General features: G+C 39.9%; 2 protein-coding genes across 5 annotated transcripts in view; both read right to left on the reverse strand.

Annotated features, from left to right (window-relative positions):
* tfdp2 (transcription factor Dp-2) overlaps positions 1-1985 on the reverse strand; it is a 41648-nt gene extending 39663 nt beyond the window's left edge. Inside the window, exon 1 of the mRNA XM_072691051.1 lies at positions 1875-1985. The gene's annotated coding sequence lies outside the window, so the exon portion shown is untranslated. The remainder of the gene's footprint in view (positions 1-1874) is intronic.
* A 5825-nt stretch (positions 1986-7810) lies between these two features.
* rffl (ring finger and FYVE-like domain containing E3 ubiquitin protein ligase) lies at positions 7811-25621 on the reverse strand. Of its 4 annotated transcripts, XM_072691851.1 has the most exons (9): positions 25367-25621; positions 24677-24768; positions 19501-19546; positions 17043-17240; positions 16100-16495; positions 14268-14339; positions 11545-11755; positions 11434-11457; positions 7811-9938 (listed from the first exon to the last, which is right to left on the reverse strand). In XM_072691851.1, the coding sequence occupies exons 4-9, from the start codon at positions 17226-17228 to the stop codon at positions 9757-9759; spliced, it is 1071 nt and encodes a 356-aa protein (XP_072547952.1). In that variant the 5' UTR covers positions 17229-17240; positions 19501-19546; positions 24677-24768; positions 25367-25621; the 3' UTR covers positions 7811-9756. The 4 variants fall into 4 exon arrangements, with proteins under 4 accessions (XP_072547952.1, XP_072547953.1, XP_072547955.1 ...); XM_072691852.1 differs by lacking the exon at positions 19501-19546; XM_072691854.1 differs by lacking the exon at positions 14268-14339.
* Between the last annotated feature and the right edge of the window lie 921 nt (positions 25622-26542).

Here is a 26542-nt window from a genome sequence, read left to right on the forward strand (position 1 = left end):
CCTGCACAAGCACAGCAAAATGTAAGTAAAGGAGAACAGCTACCCCCTCACGCTGATAGTCTGTAAATTTGCATTGTGCTCTACAGAGATGCTACGCTGCTAACTAGCTCATATCTGACATCTAGACCAGGTTTCGTTTTGTGGCTCAGGACAGGAGCTTCATGAACTTAGCGAAAGCATGCAGCCGCATTTTATTATTTTACAAAAATAATACTACATACATACTTCTATCCCATCTGCTAGGCGCATCCAGGCAGCATTAACTAGCCTACCAAGCTGCAGGCTTCCTTATATCTGGTGTGATTAATTAGATACCACGTCATACAAGATGAGGAACTGTTAAACCATTTGAACCAGGTTTCAGAAGACAATTAAAACCCTAAACAACAACAACAACAACAACAACAACAGCTTCCCCAACTCCCAATAATAATTTATTAAACCATCAAAGGTTGAACTGGCCACTGACATACTAGCTAATGCTATAAAAAGACTCTGTGGGTCTTCCACAGACCCAGGTGGCAGTACATCCACCATAGCCAAAATAAACAAAATGACTAACTGACCGGAAACTCTGACCGGAAAGGCAATATGATGACATGCCATTGCAATAAAATGTGGCAGCATGCTTAGTCAGTCAGTCTGCAAAAAGAAATACTGTCAAATTGCAGATTTTTTGGAAACCATAGCATAAATATTTCTAATTAATTAATACATTAAAATATATTAAATGTTATAGTAGCTTGAATTGCAGCACCGTTGCACTGTACCTAATCTCACCCAACAACAAAAACACCTGGATTAATATCATCCTTAGGTATCATGACGTTAGACTGCCGCTATATCACCCTCCCATGCTTGCAGAAGTAAAACCATTATTATTATTATTATTATCATTATTATTATTAATATCATTATTATCATTATTATTATTATCATTATTATTAGTACTATCATCATCATCATTTTTGTTATTGGCTTGATCATCCAGCATTAAATGTGTGCATATAACAGAAACCATTCATCTTTAGAATTTGTAAATGCATGAGAGAGATGCAAATTCAGCTTTAATATAGTCAACAGGGCAAGTCATGTCCACACGGTCCCTACAAAACTACAAAACGAGCGGAAATGTGCAAACTGCAAGCTGACAGAGCAACGCCCGGCTCACAGCAGCAGCAGCAGCAGCAGCAGCAGCCGCAGCCGCAGCTCAGCCTGCTCTCCTTTCACAGGAACCGTAAACAGCACGATGGTGAAGGGTTAACACACACTGAAGCACTTGATGAACAGGACTGTGGCCCTGGAGAAAAATAACTCACGTCTCGATCTAAGAGCTTCTCCTGTTAACGACTTCGCCCGAGTTGTTTATCTAGTTAGTACAACAGGGCTAAACTGCGAACTTACTCCAACATGATAACTAACTCATCGAAAGCTTTCTTTCTTTTGCGTTTCAGAATTACACATTTGAGCAACATTACCCTGCATGAAATCAACAAAACATCAATATTAAGCCCAGTTTGGCAGTCTAATATCCATCAGGTGCAGCGAGCCCAGCTCAACGCAACTGTTGTTGTTGTTTGTGTAAAATCCTAGTTCTGCAAATCCGACCAAAAGTGTTCAGTTATCGAGAAACATGGTGTTTAGATCGATCCAGGTTAAGTGTCGTCTGTTTTGGACTTGGTCGTCAGTTCATACGTCGTTTAAAACTCACTTTCATCGCCCAAGTTTGTGTGATATGGCCGCAGCCGGAGCCGGAGCTGCTGCTAGCTCTCCGTCCGAACAGCGCTTTAACCCGACAGCCTGAACTTCACCCGGGCTACAAATACTCTCACCCCCGCACCGACTCCCGCAAAACACACCCGCTGGTACTCTACCTGAGGTCCAAAGCGTGCTCCCGGCTCGAGATCTCCCGAAAACGAAGCGCAGAACCACAAAGAAGCAACTTTTAAGGAGAAGAGCTCATCAAGCAGCTCCAGCCTGTCTCTCTCGGCCCTCCGCTCCACTTCCTGAGAGCCCAACTCTGCACACAAGCTTGGCGGTGGCAGGCAGCTCTCCTCTCTGATTGGCTGAGGCCGGCCGTGACGAGGCGCACTAACGAGTAGCCGATTGGTTGTTTCCCCAACGAGACGTAAAAACGTGCAAACTGTCTGACAGCACAAAGGCGTCGCGTGGAGGAGAGCAAATAAATAAATAAATAAATAAATAAATAAAATTAATAAGTATTTTTTTTATTTTTCAATTCACTTTTAAAAACGAAGCAATCATAAATTAAGAAACTTAAAAAAGTAACTTGCTAAAAAAAAAAAATTAAAATGAGCGAGGTGGGGGTAGGAAGAAAGCAGCAGGGAGCAGTGAGGACTGCTGCTGTATTTTTATATGATTTTGCTGTAACATATGGCAAACCGTCATGGGAGGGCATTTAAATAAGTCGTTGAAATATTAAAGCTTATATTTCAACGACCAGGAGCCATTTAATTTAGGGAGGAGTGCTTTAAAAACTCTACAAATCGCTTTAATTCAGTTCTTGTTTGTTGCACTATTAAAAAAAAGAGCAGCTGGAAGATGCAGCAAGTGGCAATGTTAGAAGTATCCTTTTCAGTGGCATGCCCTCAGTAACCTAAACTGTCATTTGCCCTCCTGACAAATGAGCTTTTTTCCACACTCCTAAAATCAGGTGCTTCTTATGGTTCTTTGAGCGCTTTCATAGAAAACCATGTCTATAATAGAGGTGTGTGAGTGCGTAGACCCTTTAAATAGGCAAGAGGTTCCTAACCCTGGTCCCAGAGGACCCCTGTCCTACACGGTTTTAGTGTTTACCCTGCTTTAACACACCACCGTCAGCTCAGGAAGGGCTTGCTAATTAGCTGATTACCTGGATCAGGTGTGTTGGGAGCAGGGTAAACACTAGCGTGTGCAGGGCAGGGGGTCCTTCAGGACCTGGAAACCTCTGTTGTAGGCCTTTAAAAGGTTCATAATACTCCCTCATACTAGAAACAGTGTTTTATGGATCCAAAAGTGATTTTCTATGGCATTGCTCAGAGCTCTATTAGAAGTATATTTTATTTAAGAGTGTATGGTGATTAGAGATTGTGTGTATTATAATAATATTAACAATTTAAATTGAAAACTGAAAATCATGGCTAGTTCTAACAGAGGGATAAAGCCCATTTAAAGAAGACAGTCAATGACACTACTCTCCTTTAAAAAGCATGAACATATAGTGCAATATTTCCAAGGTGCTTGTAATGATGGTGGAAATGTTGACTGTATGTTTAACAGAATACTAAAGATTCAGGCCTGTGTGTGTGTGTGTGTGTGTGTGTGTGTGTGTGTGTGTGTGTGTGTGTGTGTGTGTGTGTGTGTGTGCGCGCGCAGATTGGCAGATTGATAAGCACTTTGGAAGAAAACCCACAGGGAGTTTGCAGTACCTCAGGGCACACCTGCTCTTTACATGTGTGTAAGTATGAGGGCAAACGCTCCACTTTGCTCATGACTTTCAACGACAGTGCCACTGCAAATCAGACAAAAGGCCCATTACAATGTATGTCAAGTCAGGTCAAGGCAAAGTGTATTTACATATAGTGCTTTTATAACAACTGGCATCAGCTTCACGGAAATACAGGTCTGGGCCCCTAGTGAATAAGCCATGAGTAACAGTGGCAAGGAAAAACGTCTTTAGAGCGAGAGAAAGAAACCTCGAGAGAGACCAAGTCTCAAAAGGGAAACCCGTCTTATTCTAGCACCAGAGAGTGAAACATCAAAACACCCTGAATAGAGAATAAGTGGATGAAAATAGTAAACAAAGACAGAAACAATTCAGCAGAGAAAAAAGAGCAAAGACGGACGAGTCTGTCAGAGGTTATTTAACAAGAACAAGCTGTTAATCCACGATCAGTGTGTGGACTTTAGTATGACCAGATAAGGAACTCATAGTGTGGGGCAGGTGACAGTCAACAGAGGCTAGCAATCTTATCAGGAGGGTCAATGGGGCATGCAGGTGAGACTTGTGGCACATCAGAAAATTGTCAGGTATGTTAAAGTAACCCCAAAGGCAGATTTTCCATCACAGTATTTCTAATAAATGTGTTATTTCTGGAGTTAAATAGGTAAGAAGACATTATTCAGGAAGAAGGTCTTTGGGCAGAGCGGAACTTTCCAATAAAGAAAGCAGAAAGAAACCTCGTGAGTAGATCACCTTATTCAGAAAGTGACAAAGTTCCACCTGATCCAGCTAATGAATATTAGAATTGATGGTACTAAACTCGTCAGGTTGGTCACCCCTGATCTATGAGTTGACTGGGCAATGTGATGGGTGGATCTATGCAACACACCTTCCTCCATAGCTGCACTAACACCACCCTCAGACTGACAAAATGGCCAGGATTGTGGTGAGTTCCAGCTGCTGCCCACAGGGAAGTGTTTCAGGATGCCAGGCTGTAGGAGGAATAAGTACAAGCCCTCTGTTGTATGTCTCTCACTCAATGTCGTTGTTGAACCAGCAAGGAAATGGGAGGTGCTGATGTGGACACATGCAAAGGAGATGAGCATGGGAACTGTGTAAACAACCTGGACCGTAGTACTTCCTTTTGTCTTATTCAGTAATGTATTTTCAGAAGGTTCATCATTTGAATATCATTACATTATTCTATAATTTTTTCATAGAGTCTTCTTTCATTCTCCATAACTCTAAAAACAAAAAGATAATAAAAGGAAGATGTAGGTAATGGGACTGCCACTGTTAAAAAAAAAAAAAAGTTCAGTAACCTGTAAAAATCAATTGACAGATTAATGGACTTTTTTTTCTGGCGGCACATTGGCACAGCTCCAGAGGCCTGGGGTTGTTGGCTCAGTCCTCGCTCCAGTCACTGTCTGTGAGGAGTCTGGTGTGTTCTATGATAGACTATGATAGATAGAATGGGGGGGGGGGGTCCTACCTCTCAGCCAATGATTCTGGGTGGAGCTGGATGAACGTATGGACACTTTCTATAATAGTAACTCATTACACACGTTTCTGCAGACTGCATTATTAAGTCTGGAGCACATGCATGTTAAATAGAAACCAGGCCTCTTTCTTACACAAATCCAAACAACATAACAGAGAAATAAAGGCACAGCACCCCAGTATTCATAGTGCCAGAGTAAAGCACATTTTATAGTTATTAGTTTATATAATATAGTATTTTATAGTATATTAGTTTCGGAGAGCAGCAGCGCCCCTTGCGGCTGAGTCGCGGAACTGCTCGGTCAAAGGCTAAAGGCCACTCTCGTCAGATGCTGCCTGCGACCCGTATAAGATATCGCATTTACGAGCTTAGTAAAGCGACTTACAGGATAAAACATTTTTTGAGAGGGGTTTGTAGGTCCAATCTGCTATAAAATCAGTAAGCGAAAGTTTAGCAGACTTTTGAAGACTTTATTCCTGTTGGACCAGGAAGAGATCACTGTGCTGATCTCAGTAGAGTATCAGTTAAAGTAACCCCTTCATAGATCATAAAGCTCTGAGTTGGGAGTTTTCACAATCTCAGGTTCACGCAAGAAAACGTAAAGTCATCGAGAAACATTGTCGCTCCATAAAACAGCCTTAACTGCTGCTGCTGCTGCAGATCAGCCTCAACCCACCAGGCGTCGCTGTTGTCTAGATAAACTGCCTGAAGCACTTCCCCCTGTTATTAGGGCCAATATAATAAGCAAACCTCATTCAGCTGAGTTCTAGCTTACTATGCAGACATCTACAGTAATTTATCATAAATGAACAGCCATATTTTAAACAATGGCACTGTATAAAACTAACTAAATAAAAGAGTTAGTGTTTATTTACTCATTAAACCGAAGCATAAACCATAGACATGGCTTGCAAAATCTATTTTTAATGAAGGGTTTCCACTACACAAACATACATGATAGCAGGGTCAACAGGCACACACATACCCCAACATGACCTGCAGATTAATTGCAATGCTCTCCCTATAATGGTTATTTCATTGATTGCTCTTTGGTTTAGCAGGGCCTTCATGTATTTGCTTTTCAGAGGTTATTTACCTGGGGCAGATGAATCACTGGATGTACTCAACACATTAACAATAACCTGTAACCTGATAAAGGCACTCCACCCAGCTCAGACACAGTGAACACTTTATTTAGCTCGCAGTTTGATCATGTAATGGCCTTTCTGATGACCATTTGATACATGTGTCCACTGAGCTGAGTTTGACACTGAATAACAAAATCATGTATGTGGGCTCACCTTACCAGTGCATTCCTGAAACTGGTCAAACTGGCCCTGAATTCAGCTTTTACATACCACGGCTTCTTCCAGAGGAACAAAAACAAGTCCACTACAAACTCCAAGAAATATATTTTAATATAAAAATTGCCAAGTATGATCACACAAATCTCACTTTGGTAATCAAGTATAGATTTTTAAAAATAAAATGTTACACCAGACCTAATTAAGAAATCAGAATGCTTATCTGACGCTAAACGAATCACACATTTACAAAATAAAAGCACATCCCTCTTTGTTAAATTAAAAACCCAGACCACAACATTCTTTGAACCAAAGCTTCTCGGCCCACCCCCTCCCACTTAAAATGATTTCCATAGAAAATCCAGTCTGTTTCTCAATAACAGTGACAGAAAAAGCACGATTAAGGCATTACATTGCAAACAGTCTGTCTGAGAACTGCGCAGGTCCCTATATGAGAGTGCAGTCTTACCCACCAACACAGATTAGCAGACTTTAGAAAAGTGCTTCCTTTGAGAGTAAAGTCCCAAGCAACCAGCTGACCAGTTTAGAGCAGTCTTTCAAGGCTTGGACTACCAGCAGGATTCCAGTTTTAACAAAGGACGTTAAGAAAACAATAAAAAGCCCTACAAGAATGCTAAGAACACGGTACTCCTTCAAACATTTACAGCCACCTATTCTGATCTGTATTTGAAATCACAGTGTCGCATTATTTAAGGTGCTCCTTTTGAAGGCATCAACCATCCCTGCTTTACTACATGTACAAAAGTTTTTAGACACTTCTCATTCAACGTTTCTTCTGAAACGTGTTTGTTCAACCTTTGCTGCACTAAAACCCTTCTAAAAGGGTTAAACTTGGTGCTGAAACATTGCTGTGAAGATTTGGTTGCATTAGCAGGTTCATGTACTGTTGCTAGATGATTCATTTGGGGTCTTTAGCCACAAACAACCTTGAGATGAAGGTGATCAACAATGCAGAGTTAGTTCTTGTGACCGTGATCATCATAAATATGAAGCAATCTGAGATCAGTTTCTTATCAGATCTGAGAAACGTTCTCCAAGATACTTCATGAACGGCCACTCCGACTTATCAAAAAGCCATGCACCTCAGGGACCTTACTAATGGGGAAACATGCAGTGTATGAAGACCTAATTTGGCTGTTTAAATTAAACATAGTCTGAGGTCCACCATTCTGGGACCTTCATATTCAATGTTTGCTCAGTTCTCCAAGTGCAACACGTAAAGGCAGGTTTCTTTTACTGTGCTCTCCACCCCAATGTCTTCAGCATGAGCAGCTACAACTTTGCCCATTCATATCCACTGGGGTTTAAATCCCCAAAAGTTTTCTGGTAAGTGTATTATGATGTATTACCAAGCATTTAGCCATCACATGCACAGCTGAGATCATCTTTTTTGGCACTTTTCTGGACCTTCTACAGTCCTGCAGTGAAGATTTTATTTTTTACTTCCTTGGTGGAGGGTGTGGGGATGAAAGGCTGTACATCCACCTGCGCTTGTTAGGTCTTTGGCTACCGGAATAATCTAAGTTTTACATTCATGCTAAATTCCATTAAATAATCTTTATTCAAATGTAGCGTCCACACACACTGCCCAGGACAGGGCCAGAAATCATTTTGAACTGTTTGCAGGTATCTACCATTACTAGATTCCGTCCAAACTCTCTGATGGCATCCCCAAATAGACACACTATTTAACCTAGCTATTACAAAAACCACAAAGAAATGCCACAGCCCAAATCCCACACTGAACAGCTTTAGCTGACAACTGTCTGAGGACATACTGACTTCTCCAACATTTCTGCATAATTCAGCAATCAATATGTAAAAAAACAAAGTAACAAAGTCATGTACACCAATCAGTCATAACATTAGCACCACTGACAGGTGGAGTGAAAACCATTGATTATGGTTCATCTACAGTGGCATCGGTCCAGGGGTGGATGCATTACGCAGCAGGTGAACGTTCACTTCTTGAAGGTGATGTGTTAAAAGCAGGGGGTAAAAAGGGCAGGCATAAGGATCTGAGACCTTGACAAGATCCTTGACAAGCGCTAAATTGGGACGGCTAGACAACTGGATCACAGCATCTCCAAAACATCAGACAGGTCTTGTGGGGTGTTTCTGGTATGCAGTGGCCAGCACATACCAAAAGTGCACCAAGAAAGAAACCACCTGTGAACCGGCGACAGGGTCATGGGCACATAAAGCTCACTGATGTGATTACATGGAGACCCCACCTTACAAATAACATGGATCTGCTGCTAAGGTCTTGGTGCCAGTTCCACAGGACACCTTCAGAAGTCTTGGAATTCATGCTGTAAATGGTCAGATCTGTTGTGGCAGCACAAGCGGGACCTACTCTGTATTAGGCAGATGGTGTTAATGTTACAATTGATCAGTGTAGACCGGTTTGGTGTGAAAGGGTGCATAGAGAAAGGAAAGTCACTACTATTTTGTCTTAAAGCTGTGCATGCATCATATTTAACAAATATATTGTTAGGCCAAATTATTAAAAGAATAAATTCTGTGTATAATTTTAACAATTGAATGACACTGTTTTTTTTTTTTTTTTTTACATAAATGTTGCCACTGTTCCGATCATTCCACTTCCAAGTTCAGGTCCCTAAAAACTCATCAGCATCTGAAGTATTACATATTTTTATAGTGAAACCTGCTGTAGTTTTTTTTATATTGAATGCTCACTTTTTTGGTTGAAGTAAAAATCAAATGGCAAATTATATGAATTCATTTGCCAGAGCAGTGAATATTCTTCTACAAAAGCAATCACGTCCAAAAGGCCATCAAGGGATCTTACACGACATCAAGGAGAGAAAATCCCTACCAGCACTTCAGTCCATTTCCCTTTATTACAGTGTAGGGCAATTTAAGGCAATTAATAAGTAATGAAATCAGTCTGAATCCAGTATGAAGGCCTCACATGTATGTTCTGTCTTAATCATTTAGAAAATGGATGTCTTAATACACTGCAGTAGCTTGAAGCAGCAGCAGTGACGCACGCACAATAACCCATTGCACAAATTTACATTTCTTACCTTTGCATTTAACCCCTAACAGTGCACATGCTAGCACACACATTTACAGAGATGACTTTTAAAACTAGAATTGTTAACATATCTGTTTAATCAGTTATCTGCATCACCCAGTCTAGAACACTAGAACTTAAAGCCTATCAGCAGCATCCCCTTCCATACTTTGAAAGGTGCAGCAGTTTATAGAAACACTTTAAAAAAACTCTAACAAACCCTGTAGCAAAACATAAAACTCTACAACTATGTAAATGCTAGGGCAGTCAGCAGTCATTTTAACACGTCAACTAAACATCTGCTGGGAAGTGTACCACTTCTGGACCACCAAGATGGAGCAGGAGAGCCAAGAAAGTGACAAATGTCTGGTCTTCAAAAGGCTAAGCGTTTATATGCTAAAAGGGGGGAAAATCCACAGTTTCTGCTCTCCGCTTAACAAGTGCTGGTTCAGGACCGGAAAACGTGCACAGCCCGGACCACATACTGTCTGCAGATGGGGCATTCGTTCATGCGCTTGCCACACTTTGTGCAGGTGACCATATGTCCACATTCCAGGAGCACACAGTCGATTGGCGAGTCCATGCAGATCTTGCATAGGTTTTCTTCCATGCTAGGTCCAGCTGTGGTGTCTAAATAGGACACAGCAGAAAAGGATTCACAATAGTTTCATTAACATGACATGATATATGGCAGGAGTGGAAAAACTGAGGGTCAGGAGTCCAGCAGAGTTTGGCTATTTTCCTGCTTTAACATATCAGCTGAACCTGGGAATTAACAGGAGAGATGAATCAGCTGTGCCTGAACAGGAATACCACAAAACTCTGCAGGAATCCGGCCCTCAAAGACTGAGGTTTGCCCACCCTTGCAATATAGAATGAACAATAACAGGACATTACTGTAACTGTTCAACAGCTTGTTTAGAATCTAACCTTCAAATTGCATTACAACTTACACCAGGTTTGCTTTATTATAGTGAGGTAAGAACAAGTTGTGTGCATATGTCAGCATATATAACGGCGGCTCTGATCGACCCGCCATCCCTCAAAATCCACGGAAGACAAGCGTCCAGGCTTTTTTCTGTCCTGGCACCAAAGTGGTGGAACGAACTTCCCCTGCGTGTCCGAACGGCAGAGTCGCTCGCTGTCTTCAAACGCAGACTGAAGACCCACCTCTTCAGAGAGTACTTGGACGATTAGAGTACTATGGTCGCCTTATTGTCTTGTGTTTAGTAATGTCTAAGCTTAGAGGTATCCTTTGAATTATTGGTCTATTCTAACTAGCTAAGGTTTTTCTTGGGTAAATAGCAAAGCACTTTGTAAGTCGCTTTGGATAAGAGCGTCTGCTAAATGCCATAAATGTAAATGTAAATATAACACAATCACCCCTGGCTCATGGGCATCCCAATCCAGGATACAGACAGGACATGCATCAGTAAAGTCTTTCTCCTATATTTACTGGAAATCTAGAGATAAGATCTTTTTTTGGACAAGTTCTCTGTTTTTTTTCACACATACATGACAGGATATGACTTTTACTGGCATACCAAGCTATTATTAAACAGTAATGTTCAGCTCTTCAACAGTACTTTACCAGAATGAACAGGTTCATACTTGTCATGAAAGCCTCTGTAAACAGGATGTGATCAAACCAAACCAAATGTGTCAAACAAGTGCTTAAATTTGCTTTAGACTGCTTAACTAGATGCCTACAGTCGTGTTCCTTTGAAATCACATATGCAGTGGTGTTTTTACTTGCAAGACTACATTTTAAAACTCAACTGTTAATCTAAATAGTCAAAGACATGATCTGCTTTGGAAGCTGTAAGCTAGATGTTGCAGTACTACCCATGATGTATGTTCAGATGTACTGGTTCATGGGTCCTCCTGGTAGTTATTCAGGTACTGTACTACATCTTGTGTCAATTGATCGCAGTGTCAACTTCATTAACATTAAACACCTGAATAAATGTGCATGTGTGATAAGAGGTTTAATGACTAACCAACTTCCTTTTCAACTAGTCTCATCAGTCATGAGTTTTCTAATGCAAGTCAGAAACCAGGAATATATAAACAAAGACCATAGGTTTAAATAAAGATTATTCATCTTTTTCACCATGAAACTTACCTGTTCCATCACTGGTATTAGAAACTGCAAAAGAGATAAACACTGTATCATGAAAATGAACAAATACCACATTAAACCATAAACTGCTGATTGCATATGCAAATTCCTCACCCAAGTTCTGCAGGTCTTTCTGGTCATGGTAGAGGCGTGTGACTCGCTCCATGAGTTCCCATTTTTCACAGCAGCCCTTGTAGTTGACAAAGTTTCTGGCTAGAATTTCCTTTAACTGACGCACGCTCAGAGCCTCAATGTCCTCCACTGAGCCCAGGTCTGACAGAGATGCCCGTCGACCAGATGGCAACACCTCCTCCGAATCTGAGGACTGGGGGGGGGGAAGAAAGAAAGGTGTATATGCAATCAAGTGCTTTCTGTGTCAGCAGGGCATTTCCTAAATATTAAAATTTGTGCGCCTGTCAACCGGTATGAATTTGAGATTAGTTTGTTTGTGAATAAACAAGAATTTTAGGTCCTAAACTTGACTGACAGTTAAACTCAGGGGATGCTGTTATGGTTATCACAATCTAGTTCGCCACTTCCTCCAAGTCAAACTGAAACCACAACACAGTTTGCAAAATGCTGCACAAGCTTAGATTTAGCAAGTTAGCTTGCCCAGTTCTACAATGTGGCAGAATTCTGTTAACCATTTGCTCTCCTATCCACACATCGGCACTTAGCCTTTCTCCGGATTTGGGTGACCATCCTGGTCAGGCCAAATGATAGAAATATTATTCCATTATTATGTCTGATCTTTTGGGAAAAGTGTTGCTTTACTGCCTTTAATGTGGGACTTGTCCAATCAAACAGGAACTGATTTACTGATTTTTGATGGATTTATGGAGCCAGAACCAATCACAATAATTGTGAGAGGAACCAGAGGTTTGATGTGGGGAGACACTGTTGTATAATAGTTTAACAATGTATAATAATGACTCAAATGAATTACAATTGATGGAACTCCCCTTTAATACCAAACTAGTAGGGAATATATTAAAAAATAGTGCCTTAAAAATGATTCTGGAATACTGCAGGCTTCTGCACTTTGAATGCAAATATTACCGTATCTGTGACATAGCACCTGAAACAGGAAATTAGAACCGATTATAGAAAGGTCTGCCTGTTAAGACTGTCAATGTGTCCCACTTAGCTGTAGCCAAAAGCTCCTATTTGGCTGTTGCTCAGGAAAATCTGTGAGTCTTATGAGCTTTAAAAACCCTTAGTTTGGGAATGAAGTACAGGCTCAAGTATAGGCGGTATAACTGGTTGCACACATCAAATTCCACCTGATCACAGTTATTTGCTTTAAACATGGTGCTATCCTTTGACATGACTGACTCCATTTTACAGCATCAAGCTATAAAGACAGTTTGTAAAACCAATATTAGCATAAACTTTGGGGTGGTCACTTTTTAAATGACCACCCCAAATTGAATCTATTTAAATGGATAGATTAAATGATAAACACAGCTGTTTTTTGTCAGCCATTTGCTTGTTGTTTGTTTTCACGGACAGAGCAAAACTCCTAGACACCTAATCAGCTGCACTGCAACCATTCAAAAGGGATTCTGCACGAGAGAGTAGTAAAAGGAGAACTAGCAGAAGAAGAAAATCCAGAAAGTCTAGCCTTGTGTTTATTAGGCATGACATTCTCATGCCAGGCTTGGTCCCATGATTGGTTACATGACCTAAACACTGTGGCCAATAGCATGTGACAGACAACATTTAGTTTCTGACAGAATGACAGTCAGAAACATTTTAATAGCAGCAACTGAAATTTGAAACATGTGAAGTTTGAAAGGTTGATTCGATCTTTGGGCGTGCCTTCATGTGTTTGTGATTTGAAAGATTTGAGTTCAGTTTCACAATACGGGCAGTCAGTCGAGTCAGTTGTTGCCAACAGGTTTTTCAGTGAGCGTTTTGTGCCAAGGAAGCCACGAGCTTCACAATGAAAGTGGTTTGGATAGAATCACTTAAATCTGAAAACTTAACTTCAAAAGAGCATCAACTCCGTTATATCACAGGTCACTAATCCAAACCAACATGACCTTTCACCAAACTCAGCACCCCAGCAACAACCAAACAATCAAAGAATTAACAGCTACTATTTGCATACAAGACGAACACAGAGGGTTTCTTGTGTTTCCCATAAAGGCCACAGACACCACAGGGCACCCAGATAGCTTGCATGCAAAGTAGATATGGTAAGATAAGTGAATAAGCAGTGACGAAAGCACCATCGAACCATTTGTTCATTATTAAGAGCATGAAGTAGAACAAATATTTCCATTCAACCAACAGAGAAACAAAGCAGGACTACCCTGACCCTGAACAGGTAGGTTCCTGTCATTTTCTCTTGAGCTCTTTTTCAAAACATGCCACCATTAAAACCTGGTAAAGACTTTCACAAATAAAATAAATATACATCTATTTATTTAATGAAACTGGTACTGTTGTTAATAAGCATCTTATCAGCCTATTATTTTTGCTAGGTAAAGTGTTACTGTCTGAGTCAGAGCAAGGTTCGAACTCAGAGGGCATTTTTAACAGCAGGTTTGAGGTCATGATTAAAGTGAACAGGTTTTGAAAAAGACCAAAACAGCTTATTTTTATGAGCTTCAAAAAGCAGAGCATGATTCAGGCCTGCTACAAAGACTGGCTAGGAACTAACTGAAGAAGAGGACAAAGATATCAAGAATGTTCTCCAGGATAAGTTGACTCCTAATGCATTTTACACTGCAAACTTCTGTTTCCCTTGTCCTCTTCTTCATATCAACCTCCTAGCTGTAGAGCAGCAAAAAGAAGATAGAACACTTGGCTTATGTCTACAGTAAAGCTACCTGGGACTCCTGCTCCCCTTGAAGCTCGGTGTCCACCTCAATATGAACTGGTTCCTCTGCCACTGATGGGCTCTAAAGGTCAAAAGTCACATAGCCAGAGTCAGCCATACCCAATTCTTTGTAATGTACAAACTAGGGTTGGGCGGTATAACGGTAATACTGTATACCACAGTTTTTAAAATGTTGACGTATGTCCAAATGAGGACTATTTCAAAATTACGACTTGTCTGATGTGTCAGATTTCTGTTCCGTTTTTACCTAGTACATGGCCAAAAAGCTCATTCCCCCATGTGCATGTAAAAGAGCCACAGGGTGGGGGCAGTGGGGGAACTCCACCAACTCTAGCAACATGAAGAGTTAAGAATGGAGAGCAAGAAAACCTGGATGGACCATGGACCAGTCTACTAAATGTGCTTGAAGACAGTCAACACTCCTAAGACCATTCAATTGACATTGTGGAACAAATATCACATGTTTAGAGGATAAAGCCTCTTATCTAAGAGCACAGTTAGCTGGAATATGCTATGTGCTGTGGTGTTTAGCCTGCTAACATATCTAAACTTCAAATTCAGCTTTCTGTTCTTTTAACAGCAGTCACTCAGAGTCATTACTGTCTAAATGTTTATAAGTGTGTTTTCAGTCAACCAGACTTGACTTTATTCTGTAGTGAACAGGTCTGCTATCCTGCTAAGCAGCTTCTCTCTCCTGATTCAGAGCTGCATTAATTTGTCAGACCGACAGTTTAACATTTATTGAACAATTAATATAAAATTAAACTTTTTCAGCCTGAAAGCAAACTGAAGTTTGTATTGATCGTTAACGCATGATGATGCCACGTAAACGTAGAACAATCTTTGCTACCTTCGCAACTTGCTTCACTCTTTTGAAACTACATGACCGTATGAACAAGTGGATACCGCCCAACTCTAGTACGACCATTGAAGGAATAGTTTGGCTAGTTTGGTTAAAACTCAAATGAATACTTATCACTCCAGTTGATTAGCCATGGCATATTTGGTATCTGAAATTTGCTCCTTTAGTTTACAATAGGAGACTTGTACTTTAAAGCAATTCATTTATTTGCTTGAAATATCTTCCAAAATCTATGTAAACAATTTAAGTAGCAGTAAAATATCACAGACCACTTTGCAGTACTTTTCTGCAAGTGGTCTGTGTGAATCAGTTGCAGATCTGAATATGTTCCAAGAGGGAGTACTGAGAGATGTATTTAGACGTGTATGTACGTGTACAAGATTGGTGACAGTCTATGTCAGGTGTTTGTTAGCTACATTAGCCTAGTATTTTTCAGTTCACATTCCAAACATTGGCTGATCGACTGCATCTTGGATAAGTGATTGATCATGCGAATTAAATTTTTCACCAAACTGCTCCTTAAATACAAGTATTCATTGTCGCAAAGATCATGGCTAACAAAATGGCACACCAAAACCACGTGTGAAGTGGGTGATGTGTTTCGACTCTTCTTGAAAGAAAATTAGGAAGGAACACCTAATACATCACCATAATACATTTCAGTGATCCAGAAGGATTATGCTTCGATCCATAAATACTACATTTAAAATCTCCTTAAGCAACTAAAAATTTTTATAATAACAACAGGAATAACAGTCTATCTCCTGTTCAGTTACTCTACTTTAGAGAGACTGGACAAACTCAAAAGTGACGATAGTCACAGGGGTAAAACGAATCCTTTCAGAACTTACTACATTGTAAAAAAGGGTTTACAGAGTGTCAAACAGGATTCCTCTATCAAAAGAACTCTTTGTTTAGAGTGTAGGATGTCTGTACTGGTGACCTGTTTTACTGCTTACCTGCTCATCCCCTGCTGCCTGTGACCGTGAAGCCACTTCCGTTGTGACACCGTTCCCTGTACGAGGTTGAGTTGTTGCTGGGGTTGGTACAGAGGGGGCTTCCTGCTCAGTAGAATGTGAGAGATCATGTGACTGGGTTGGAGTGGACGTGTCAGAGGTAGGTGTATGTTGGCCAAGGACCAGGTCGACAAGTTCTTCTTTCTCTCTACACATTTGTGTAGGGACTTCATGCAGGTGTAGATAGTCCCGCAAGTCCTTTACTTTTAGCTTCATTAACTCCGCCCGCTCAAACAAAGTGCCATGGAAACGACGACAGGTATGACACAATCGTGGACGGGCCTCCAACTGTGCAGAGCAGCGGCCACAAAAACTCTTCTTGCAGTCCACACATATATGCTGTAACAAGTGAAAGTAGGCAAGAGCAATTATTTCTTTATGCAAATACAATCTAGTTATGTGAACAGTCTATATAAAGTAGGGGTGTAACAGTGTGTGTACTTGGACCAAACCATGACCGTACGGAGAGTTGTATACACCTTTAATTTACTCCTGTTCACGATGTCCCACATGGTAAGCACACATCACAACCACAAATCTTGAAGAGCATGCCTAGGTCTCACTCTGTATCTGAACAACATTTAGATCATTTTGAATGGTAGAGAGAGTGTTTCTTGTGATGCTCACTCTATCACTTAACATCAATCTTTAATTAGTACTAAAAGGGAAACCCAGATCTGTCAAATACAGAACTGTAATTTTAACAGCAAGAAAAGTGAATACAGGTGGGTACTGTCAAGAAAAAGTTAGAAACCTAGCTAGTTTTGTAGCTTTAGTCCTGCTTTATTCCTGTGGCTAACTTGGCCATCATTAAAAACAATGATTGGTACAAACACAAAAGAGCTCATGAAGCACATATCTGACAGAGGCTGTTGATGTTTGTTACCTTTCTTGCCTGAGTGTCAAAGCGACTTCCACAGGCCTGGCACGTGTGGTCTGGAGGTGGGGGAGATGGGTAGCTACTGTAGCCAGAGTTGGTGTACGCCTGGTTGCGCGAGTTAGTTCTGATTGTGCTGTTTTCCTCCACAGTGGACGAGTCCAAGCAGAACCAGTTACAACAACTGGCCCACATACTCCACACTTACTGAAAAAAAAAAGCAGAGAGGAAGAGGGATGTAGGCATTTTGATTCTCAACGTATCAAATAAACTTTAAGCAAAAATGTAAAATTCAAGGTAGATTTACTGTAATCCTGTTTGATTTTATATACTTATAGATGCCACTGTTTGCCATATGGAAAAGTACCAATCAACACTAGTCAAAAACACTAGCATTAAAATAGAACCAGCCTTCCCAATACATGCAATACAAAGAATACATGGTCATCCAGAGGTCAACAGTTTAGTGTCAATCAATATGTTTTTCCATGAACTCATGAAACCACTAGACCCATATTCTACTACTTACACTAAATGTTAACTATAAACAAAAACTAATTATATATATATATATATATATATATATATATATATATATATATATATATATATATATATATATATACATACATACATACACACACACACACACACACACACACATACATATATACACACACACACACCCCATGTCAGTATATACCATAAACATAGGAATAGCAACAGCTGTTCACTCCTCCGCCCCACCCCCCATCGTTTCTATACTGGCAACCAGTCATCCCCTGAAGACTGTGGGTAAACAATGTTAGTACTACATTTCTTTTTAATTCGTTTTACTCCATGGAACCACTGGTTTCCTTGTCATTTAATTTTTTTTTTTTTTACATAAAGTTCCTGTGCTTTTTGGATGACATTCTTCATTGGACATCGACCATTACTTCCTGACCTAAGAGCCCACAGAGTAAATACACATAATTGCACATCACATCTTATAGTTTCTGGGACATTATGGGCTGCTCCTTCCATTCCTCATGGGCTGTGGCCTCCAGGTCACTAATATTTTTGGGATTGTGCGCTAAGCTGCTTCCTTTAAATCCCACCAAAGCTTTTCTTTGCTTTTCTTCCAAGTCAAGCAACTGACAACCATTTCAGAATCTTCCAGGACTTCTGCTGAAACCAACCAGCTTCCTCAAGGAAGGCACACACACGTTTTCTTCTAGGATTTTCTGATACCCGATTGAAACCCTTCTGTTCCACAGGTTTCCCATACCAGAGTAAGCAAAGCTGCCCCAGATCACCATAGAGCCATCCCATGCTTCACTGTAGCCAGGGTAATCTTTTCAGTATATGCTTCACTCTTTCTCCTCCTGACATACCATTGGTCCATAGGCTTGAAACTTTTTCAGTTTAGTTTCCTTGCTAAACTGGAACTTGGAATTCTTCAGGCCTATGGATACAGTAGTATTGAAAAGCCATTTTGTGTTGAATTATGAGAAACCACTTATGTTAGTTGTGAGCTATTTAAATTGTTCTTTAAATTGTTTATTTCAAACAGCTGAACGTTTGTCAATGTTGCTAATAAACCTAACTTTGTGGGGGTTGAAAAATTAATACAATTTTATTGTGCATCACTGTATCATAACTAACCCTCTGAGCCTGAGAACCACAGACTAGGATTGGTCATTTAGCCTTTAGGCTGTCTGCAGAGCAGTGTGCAGTTTGGCACTTGGCTGCTGAAGGAGGACTCCCATCATTTATTCAGAGACTGTGTGCAGGCTGAGATACAGGAGCCCTGCATCACTGTTCCTACTAGAATGACACCATCATTTTGAAACACTGACCACAAAACAAAAAAAAAAACGATTTCTCTACACATTTCAACACCTCTTTCTACATCCAAACAATATTCTGCCAGTATGCCAAAATGTAAAAAACATATATGAATAAAGAGCTTTATTCAGTCTAATACACAGACAAGACCACAGGTAGATGAAAGTATTGGCAGTGGAATAAGGCATCAGGCCTTTTTGCATACCCCAAAATATTAGCGATTTGTGATGAAGAGTAATGTCTAGAGTAGCCAATTAGATTTTGAGTGATACAATATAAAAGTATATTTTGTACTATTGCATTAGCCATGAGCTTGTTAGCTAGTAGCTAATGCACTAGACTGGTCTTAAAATGTCCTAAAAAGCCATTCTAATCAAATATCTATTCCATTATGTTAAATGCTCTAATAACTGAAACTGGAAACATACACCAATTACTTTAAGGCACATCTCCTTACATTTCCTTTATTGCAAAATGTTTTGAATTGAGACACAAACATATTATATTGAGCCAACTTCTGTAAAACATGACATCCCTGTTAGATACTATGGCAGAGATAAGAAATATTACACATAAAAGTATATCAACATAGCATATTATTTATAGTGCAAGTGATTTTAAAATAATACTACTGTACCTCTTGGAAGTTCAGAGGAAACTGGAAAATGCTGTCGTCTATGCAGCTGAAAAAAATGACCATGCAATCAGTTGACACACACTGCACAACATTTTTTTTCCTTTATGAGACCAATACCAAAATCCAAATCCAAAATACCAAAGTTTCAGTCGATATGAATACTGATCTCATATTCCTTTAAAATCTACAGAGCTTACAAATATGCTATTTAAGCAACATATTTAAGATATGCATCTAAAAGTAGGCCATCATGCCCAAACTACACAACACTGCGTGTTGGTTTTCTGGCCACCACAACAGCACAGAGTAGTTCTCAGTTACTGTAGCCTTTCTGTCAACTCAATCAAGTCTGACTAATCTCCAGTGACCTCTCTCGTTAACAAAGCGTTTCCAACCACAGCATTTCTGCCCACTAGATGTTTTTCCTTTACCATTCTGAGTAATCCTTAGAGACTGAACTTTTTTAAGAGATCAGCAGTTATAGACATACTCAAACCAGCCCACTGGATACCAGCAGTCATGCCAATCACTATGATCACATTTTAGGTTGGTGTTTTGTTTGATAGTTGATGTGGAATGAAGCTGCTGGCGGCATACATACCAGATCTGCATACATCATTTTTATTGCTACATTAAAAGAACAGGCAGGCACATATTTATTACAAGTTAAATAAAATAAAAAGGGAGGGTGGGTTGCATCATAACCTTCGGTCCTCGTGTTTTTGGTTATTGAGAAAATTATTCAATTTCCTCCACATTCTTTCTGCTTAGTTAGGGCCATGCATTCCATATGATTAATCTCTTTAACCACATCCATCCATTGGGTTAGTGTTGGAGGCCTAAAGCCACTTCCTCGTTGCAGTTTTTCTGGCAGATGTAGATTTTCAAAATATATATTATATATATACTCCCACCAATCTCCTGAGGTAAGACATTTATAGCATTTCCAGCTCTAGAATTGTAGATACTGATTTCCTAACTTCTGTCCTGAAGGAAATTTTACTGTGCTTTTTTTCGCTAGTTTATCCACCAAGCATGACTTTGTTTCATTTGCTTTCAGGTTTGTTTAAGTGTTCCAAAAAAGAGAATATCTGACCCAACAGAAATCCCTCCATTAACTTGCAAGTGTAGTTCTAGGCTTGGAGCTACAAATCTTACTCCCCTGCTTGTCAGTTATGTTCACTTAAGTTCTTCTCCATCAGTTTTTAATGTAATTGGTTAAAAAATTCATGGAAAGTAAAATAGAAATATCATTTAGACTTTTTATAAACATACACAAAAAGCTCTACTATTGGTGAGATCATTGTTTATTTTTCACTTATTTTATGAAATCATTTTTTAATCTGTAAATACCTTGCTTCTCAAAACTACATTCTGAATTTAAATCAAACATTTTAAAACATCAATCTGCACCATAGCACACAATAAATAGATAATACCCTTGAAAGCCAACTGCTTAAATCTATCATCTTGATAAGCCCCTGAACATGAAAGTATTTTAACGTTTTGGAAAATTATATTTATCTACTGGGACCCAGCCCCTTTGACTCTACTGGAGTCCTAAAGATTCAGTCATCTGCATGACTTTAAGCTCTGGAGCCACATGACAGGCTGATAAGGTACTAATACTTTAATATTTTTTATAAAAATTAAACAACCTATCCAGCTATAATTACTATGCCATAGAAAAATATAAACAAAGATCACAACTACTGTAGACAATGTAAACACAGATTACATAAGCTTATAAACAGAGGCTAAGATGACGTGAGATTTTTCCTTGCGAAATCCTCAATGGAAAGCCCATGTGTCTCCAGCTTGGTCACAGATCATGTGATTAGTCAAACCACAAAAGACAATGCAAGAACAAACTGAGGTGTCCAATAACAAGGAAGTGAAGTGAGAGCAGGGCAAGCCTGTCCCTCAATGGTTCCCTATTAATAGCCTGCAGTGGTAACCTTAGTCAGTTACAAAGACACACAACTGCTTCCATGGAGACAGATTCACCTGGCAATATAGCAGGAGCATACAAAGAAGAACAGCAGCAGCATGATAAGTCACAGAAGTCTTGCCAAAGAATGTGTTGTAAAGCCAACTGTGGAATTAGTGAAAACTCCTTAGTAATGTAAAGGGTGCAGTATATATCCAAACATATGCAGCAACCCTGCTAATTACTGAATTTACCTACTACGGCCAACTCAATATACACTCCGTAAAAAGACACTGGCAATAGAATGGGGCGCTCTTGAGCAGACACACAGGCCTAATGTCAAAATACACAATGCCAAGTGTGTGGCAGGAGTCTAGAGGAGTCTGTGGAGAACTGGTACGGCACTCTGTGGTGAGCAGGAGCGCTATTCAATATCTTTTGATAGCTGGAGTGGACTTTGTTATCCAGAACTAATCGTTCAACATAAGTACCTGACCTTACTTACTAACACACTAGTGGCTGAATGCACAGTAAAATGTTCCAACAATTAGTGTAAAGTCTTCCAGAAAAAAACCAGAAGCTACACAAAAGCTATATTTGTAATAGACAAAAGTATTGGGACGCCCTCTCGTTCATTTTTCCTTCTGAAATGGCATTTAAAACAAAACAAACAAACAAACAAAAACACAGGTTATGCTGACTTTGTTGGAGTAACTGTTTGCTGGAGTCCAGGGAAGGTGATCTACTCTATTTCGGAGCATTGCTGTAAGAATTTGATTGCATTGAACATTAAAGAGATCAGAATGTTGGATAATCACCATCCTACCTCATCCCAAAAGTACTGGATAGAGCACAATCATTCCAGAGAAAACAGCTCAATGATTGGGGGGGGGGGGGCTTTATACCCCTCTAGCCCACACCTGTATACCTGCATTAGGCATGGTGCCAAGTGGCTCATGTTTATTTGCTTTAGAGTCCTATTCCATTGGCAATACCCCTACAGGAACTAGATAAGCTGTGTCTGTGCCCATTTGCACATCTTGTGCAACTTAAAGCAGCTGAATGCATTCATTATAAGGGGTGTCCACAGACATTTGGACATAGTGTATTACCAAAGCAAAGGTAGCACAAACTCCTTATTCATCACTTAGGTTTCACATTAATCATAAAACTAGCAGGTTTTATACACACGCACGCGCACACACACACATACATATACACACACATATACACATATATATACATATATATATATATATATATATATATATATATATATATATATATGTATACACACATGCATACACACACACACACACACACACACACATATATATATATATATATATATATATATTTATATATATATATATATATATATATATATATATATATATATATATATATTTATATATATATTTATATATATATATATATATATATATATATATATATATATATATATTAGTGCAAATACATTAGGCAAGGCTAATTATTTGCAAAGAAAAACACTCTAGAACAAATATTAGTTCGACGATATCTGTGGATTGTTTCTCTCATTCACATTAGCTGGCGTCAGCAAGCGTAGCAGGCTGTACAAAGTTCAACAAGCCAACAAAGGCACTCCCACAGTGCCAGCTCTCCAAATGATGCACTATTGTCAATGTTTCTGTACAGTCCCACAGCAGAGGCCCGAACTAACAATGGCTCTGCTTTGGCAAGACAGCTCGCAGAAGAACAGGACGTTATTTGACTGAATCCCAGCGTCCACAATAACAGCTTACAGCTGAATTTTACACCCATCAGCTATCCTAACTTTTACAGACTGCCCAGTAGGCCTAGACTTAATCAGACAGGCCTGATTTAAACTGCTCATTTTTAAACTAGCTCTAAAAAGATTGTACATTACAACAGTTTAGCAGACTTTGGAAAATGGGATGAGCCTAGCATGGTTGATAAACATTTTTGAAAAGTGAGGAGTCATCATGGCCAGCCCATTAATCATAAAACTAGACTTCCAACGTGTCTGAGCTAGCTTCAACTACATGAGACTAGCAGTAGTATGTAGATATGGATGATCTTGGAATCAGTGCACCATGAAAAAAACAACCAATCAAACAAATGCTCTGTCATCAGACAGACGTTTAGATTTGACACATTTGATGACATATTTATCATACTCTGGGTGAGTAGAATATTCAGGTGACATCTAAAACAAATGTAGATTTTCTGCAAAGCATGTAATCCATAAAGATGTACTTTCCCCCTATATTTTATAAATGCTTACATATCAGCAGATGTGGCAAAAACATTACAACCTGACATGTATGACATTCATGATACAGCATATGCATAATATTATTGAAACACCAGGAGTGCCACAGTTTTAAAAATACTGTTACCACTCTTAGCATAATGTTTATTATTCAAAATAACAGAACTTCACTAATGACGTTCTTTGCGATTAAACATCATATTAATCACTGCTCTTTAAGCATCCATGAGAGAGCATTGTTAATCACATAATTATGAAATATCATCATATTGCCTGTTTACCATAAATGCACTATACTGGACATGGTCATAGAACTTTAATTCCAATAAGCCCCACTTATGCTCATTACTGAACATTTTACATCTGGTCTGGGTGGCTGATCATGAGCACTCTGCAAATCAGTGAGCTGTTTGGCCCGCCCATAGCAATGCATCATCTACAAACACCTTATAAAGGCCTGTGCAAGCAAGAGCTTTCAGCTTTGGGTTTTAGGGAACCAATCAAGAAGGTTACAAAGCAGCTCAGCAGAGTTTCGTCTAATGGATATAGAGTTCACCTTACAAACAAACAGAAGGTTACAGAAAAAAAACCCAAACATCAATCAGTTCTTAAACAACCCACACATAACGGAAAACGGGAAATATTTAACATCAGACATCCCAATCCATTATTATGGTTTTTTTTTTCTGAGAAAGTCCACAACCACAAAATTTGACATGGATTGGCTGACCTTGTCTTAAGGGTTTCTGACTGCCAAGTCACATTGCTTTACCAGTACGAATTAATGCCAGAAACTAGCTAAAAGCCTTGGCACCTTGTTCTCATGATGAAAATCAAAGCCAGTTTAACTCAATGGCCACAGATGACACAAACGAAGCCACTGTAGACGTGCTCCCCTTTCTAACTGGCTGCATAACACATACGAAGAAATGCTACAACTCATGTATGAGCACAGCCTCCAGTCTCCTTACCTCCTTCACTAGGATCCAGTGATGGTCTTGTAACTCTCTCTTCAGAGAAGTGCTCAGATGAAGCATACCCCCAGCATGGTGGACAAGCAACACTGTGGCATGAGAAGTGGTGGGGGACAGTTTACCACAACAGGTAATCAGAAAGTCCATGACACATTTATCTATACACCTTTATAATGAACGCATCAGCTTATCCTACATAACTGAAGGACTACTGGAGGTACTAGGAAATGAGGTCTTCAGTGTTTGGGGAATATGATCACTCAAATGAATTAGATAGCTAGCTACGCTGTCTGCAGCCGAACCAGCTTATTAGATAGAGCTGCTGAAAACAAATGTTAGGGGGTTGGGACAGCGGGACAGCGGGACAGCTCGACAGCAGCTCGTTAAGCCTGTGAATAAAGTAAAAAACACTCGGTAACTTTTTTCGGTAATGTTCAGTAGCTGCAGTTAAAGTACTAGAGCTTTAGAAATCGGTTAAAGAGTACAGAGCGAAGTTGTAATGTAGCTTAACTGCATGTTTTAAAACTACTGTGCCAGGTCATGTCCTGAACCCGAGCTGGTCGACGAGGAAGACCAACAGAGAGCTGGCAAACACGACGAGGAAGCCGGTTACAACCAGCCAAACCTCCCCTGACTGCAGTTTCTAAGAGTAAAGCCATGTCGTCCTGTCTTTGTGGCTTCACCTACCTCTCCACATCCAAACCAGGTAGCTAGCTACCTAGCTCCTGTCGATGGTGGATCACCGTCGCTCCAAACTTGTTGAGCGCTCAAAAGTTTTCAGTAGTCTGTCCCATGAACAATATGCAAGTCCTATTCCAGACTCCAATAAAGGTCGCGCTACCCCGTTTCTTGGTTTAGCAGCAGTTACTGAATAATATATGGCTAGCTAACTAACTAACTTCTCCGTCCAGTCTCTCCACTTCCACCCCGAACTTCAACGGTCCAGCCGTTATTGTTGGCAGCTACGTGCGCGTAAACGCTTCGTAAACGTCACTAGCAGGGGGACGCGCACGTCGTACAAGGCCGTGAAATAAACCTTGTGAAACAACGCCCCCTGGCGGCTGCGGGAGAACATACAGGCTGAGGACGTCTCCAGCAGCGCCTCCGGTGGTCCCAGAAGCTTCATCCCTGCCCTAATTTGACTCATCTGTTTATAATATTTCAAAACGTCAAGTGGAAAGATTAAGGGAATCCCTGAACTTGACGGACAGCAGGCACCAGCCAATAACAGCGTGTCGAATTTAAGCATCGGCCAATAGGAGGCAGTGTGGGGCGGGGCAGCGACCAGGTTGATTAAAACTCACAAGTCACACTTTTTTTATTGCCTTTGATTAAAAGGCAATAAACTGCTCAGTTTTTGCATATGTTTAAACCAGTATATATATATATATATATATATATATATATATATATATATATATATAAACCAATATATATATTCTTTTTTATTTAATTTATTTTATTTTACTAACTTCCTAACAGTGTCATGTGAACACGATTTTGAGAGTCGTACTCTCATGCTAAAACTGCACGATCTCCCAAAGCATCTAACAAACACACTTATTACAATTACTTAATGTTAGAGTGAGCATCACACTGAACGCTCGCTCTCCCGGTTCTGAGGGTCATTGAAGGCATTTTTCAGGTACGTGTTTTTGGACTCTGCGAGTTGCCGTACAGCTGTTACAGCTGCGGGGTTGAGAGCGTGTGTGAAATAGAGCAGCTTGTGCTTTCTCTTAAAAGACTTCTATAAAGTATAAAGTTAGCCAGTCACCAAGTGTCTTTAGTTTATAACAGTGATCACTAAAATGCTTTTGGGAACTGGCCCTCATTGTTCTCCTACAGTTGCAGAAGGTGGCCAAG

This window comes from Salminus brasiliensis, chromosome 11 (assembly GCF_030463535.1).
Source record: "Salminus brasiliensis chromosome 11, fSalBra1.hap2, whole genome shotgun sequence".
Lineage (NCBI taxonomy): Eukaryota > Metazoa > Chordata > Actinopteri > Characiformes > Bryconidae > Salminus > Salminus brasiliensis.

Bases quoted from the DNA above. Each gene is read 5' to 3' on its own strand.
- rffl (XM_072691852.1), bottom strand. From the start codon at position 17,228: ATGTGGGCCAGTTGTTGTAACTGGTTCTGCTTGGACTCGTCCACTGTG. The intron at 14,340-16,099 runs GTAAGCAGTAAA...TTTGACCTTTAG, and splicing joins AGGCAGCAGGGGATGAGCAG to AGCCCATCAGTGGCAGAGGA. The intron at 9,939-11,433 runs GTAAGTTTCATG...TGTCCTATTTAG, and splicing joins TAATACCAGTGATGGAACAG to ACACCACAGCTGGACCTAGC.